The 1611-nt window shown below is 41.7% G+C and overlaps 1 protein-coding gene across 1 annotated transcript; it reads right to left on the bottom strand.

Moving 5' to 3' along the window:
- Positions 1-828: 828 nt before the first annotated feature.
- On the bottom strand, positions 829-1404 carry LOC127136974 (uncharacterized). The gene has a single exon (XM_051063475.1). It carries the CDS (start codon positions 1402-1404, stop codon positions 829-831), a length of 576 nt encoding a protein of 191 aa, XP_050919432.1.
- Positions 1405-1611: the final 207 nt, after the last annotated feature.

Below are 1611 nucleotides of genomic sequence, written 5' to 3' on the forward strand. Positions count from 1 at the left end.
AAATTTCAGCCTGCCTTCTTGAATCGCTTTCTGAACCAGATCCCTGAAAAGGTAACAATTAGAGGTATTATGACCAAGATAGTTATGATACTTACAAAATCCTCTTTTCTGTCTTTGTTCTAATGGTGGTATTTTAGTACCAGGTGGTACCACCATTTGACCATCTTTGACTAAGAGATCAAAGATTTCCTCACACTTTGTCACATCAAAAGTATAAGTTTTCGAAGGGAATTTTGGATTGTTTTCGACAGGATTTTTTTCTTGCGCAGGAAGTAATGATCGACACTCATAGGCAGATCCTGGCTTTAACTCAGCCACATCAATTTCTAATTCGGTCGATGAGGCATAATCAGCCTCATATATTGGATCTGTCGCGTCGTAGTCGACAAACGCTACTTTTTCTTTCTTAGCCTTATTGTGTCTAACTTTTTCTAACCTTAGCCGTTCGAGATGTCGAACTCTATTAGCCAATTGTGACATACTTTTCACAAAAGTTGGGTCTATTTTCTTCCTAATGGAATAATCTAACCCCCCTGCAGCCATCTGAATAAGTTCATGTTCTGGTACTTGCGTGAAGCACCTGGCTTTTAATGATCTAAATCGATTTAGATAATCGTCGATGCTCTCAGCAAACCTTCTCTTGACACTAGACAATTCTGCCAAACTAATTTTGGAGTGTCCTTCGTAAAACTGTTCATGGAACTTCTTTTCTAATTTGGCCCACGAATCGATTGAGCTTGGGGCCAAAGAAGTGAACCATGTGAAGGCAGCCTTAGTCAGAGAGGAGGGAAAGTTTTTTACTCTCAAAAACTCATTATGAGCTAAATCTTATGAGTCCGTTAGGTATCTGGCAACATGCTCTATTGTCGATTCACCAGATTCTCCCCCAAACTTAGTGTACTTAGGCACTTTCCATCCCCTAGGTGCCTTAGCTTGGAGAATAAATTCAGCCAACGGGGAGGCGTATAGTGGCCTTTGAAATGTGGCACCCATACCATTTCTAGCCATAATCCTTTTGAAAATAGTTGTCAAATTATTTTCTATTACTAAGTCTTCTTGTCGTTGTTGATCGACAATTTGATCAGCATCTTGGTGTCGGTTAACCAATACCATCTGGTTACGTCCTACGACTCCTGATTCAACGCCTTGATTTTGTTGGGGTCTAAGGATTTGTCCCTCGTGGACTATCTCATCTTCGGCTGCCCCTATCTCCATCTGAACAGGAACGGTTGGCCTAACCACTTGCGCCATCTGTCGAGCCGGTGCCCCTAGAAAATTACACAAGCGCGTCAATTGATTCGCCACCTGCCTATTTGTCTCAGCAGATTCCTGTATAACTGGATTAAAAACTGTACCCATTTGATTGGTTAACATATTAACCAACTCATGGTTACTATCATCCATTTACTGCCTCAACACCGCTATTGAAGTGTTTGATAGCGGCATGGTTCTGTTCTGAGTAGTATACCTAATGTTGCCCCCTTGCGCTGATCCTTGCAAGGAGGGATTCGTGTTTGGAGCATTGTCCGAAAATAATGTTGCACTTGATATCGACTGATACCCTGGCATTAAGGAATACGACATTCCATAAAGAGGATCTGTGGTGCCAAA

Source organism: Lathyrus oleraceus, chromosome 4, assembly GCF_024323335.1.
Source record: "Lathyrus oleraceus cultivar Zhongwan6 chromosome 4, CAAS_Psat_ZW6_1.0, whole genome shotgun sequence".
NCBI classification, from domain to species: Eukaryota; Viridiplantae; Streptophyta; class Magnoliopsida; order Fabales; family Fabaceae; genus Lathyrus; species Lathyrus oleraceus.

Excerpts from the sequence above, each read along its gene's own strand:
- LOC127136974 (XM_051063475.1), bottom strand. The coding sequence starts at position 1,404 with ATGGATGATAGTAACCATGAGTTGGTTAATATGTTAACCAATCAAATG.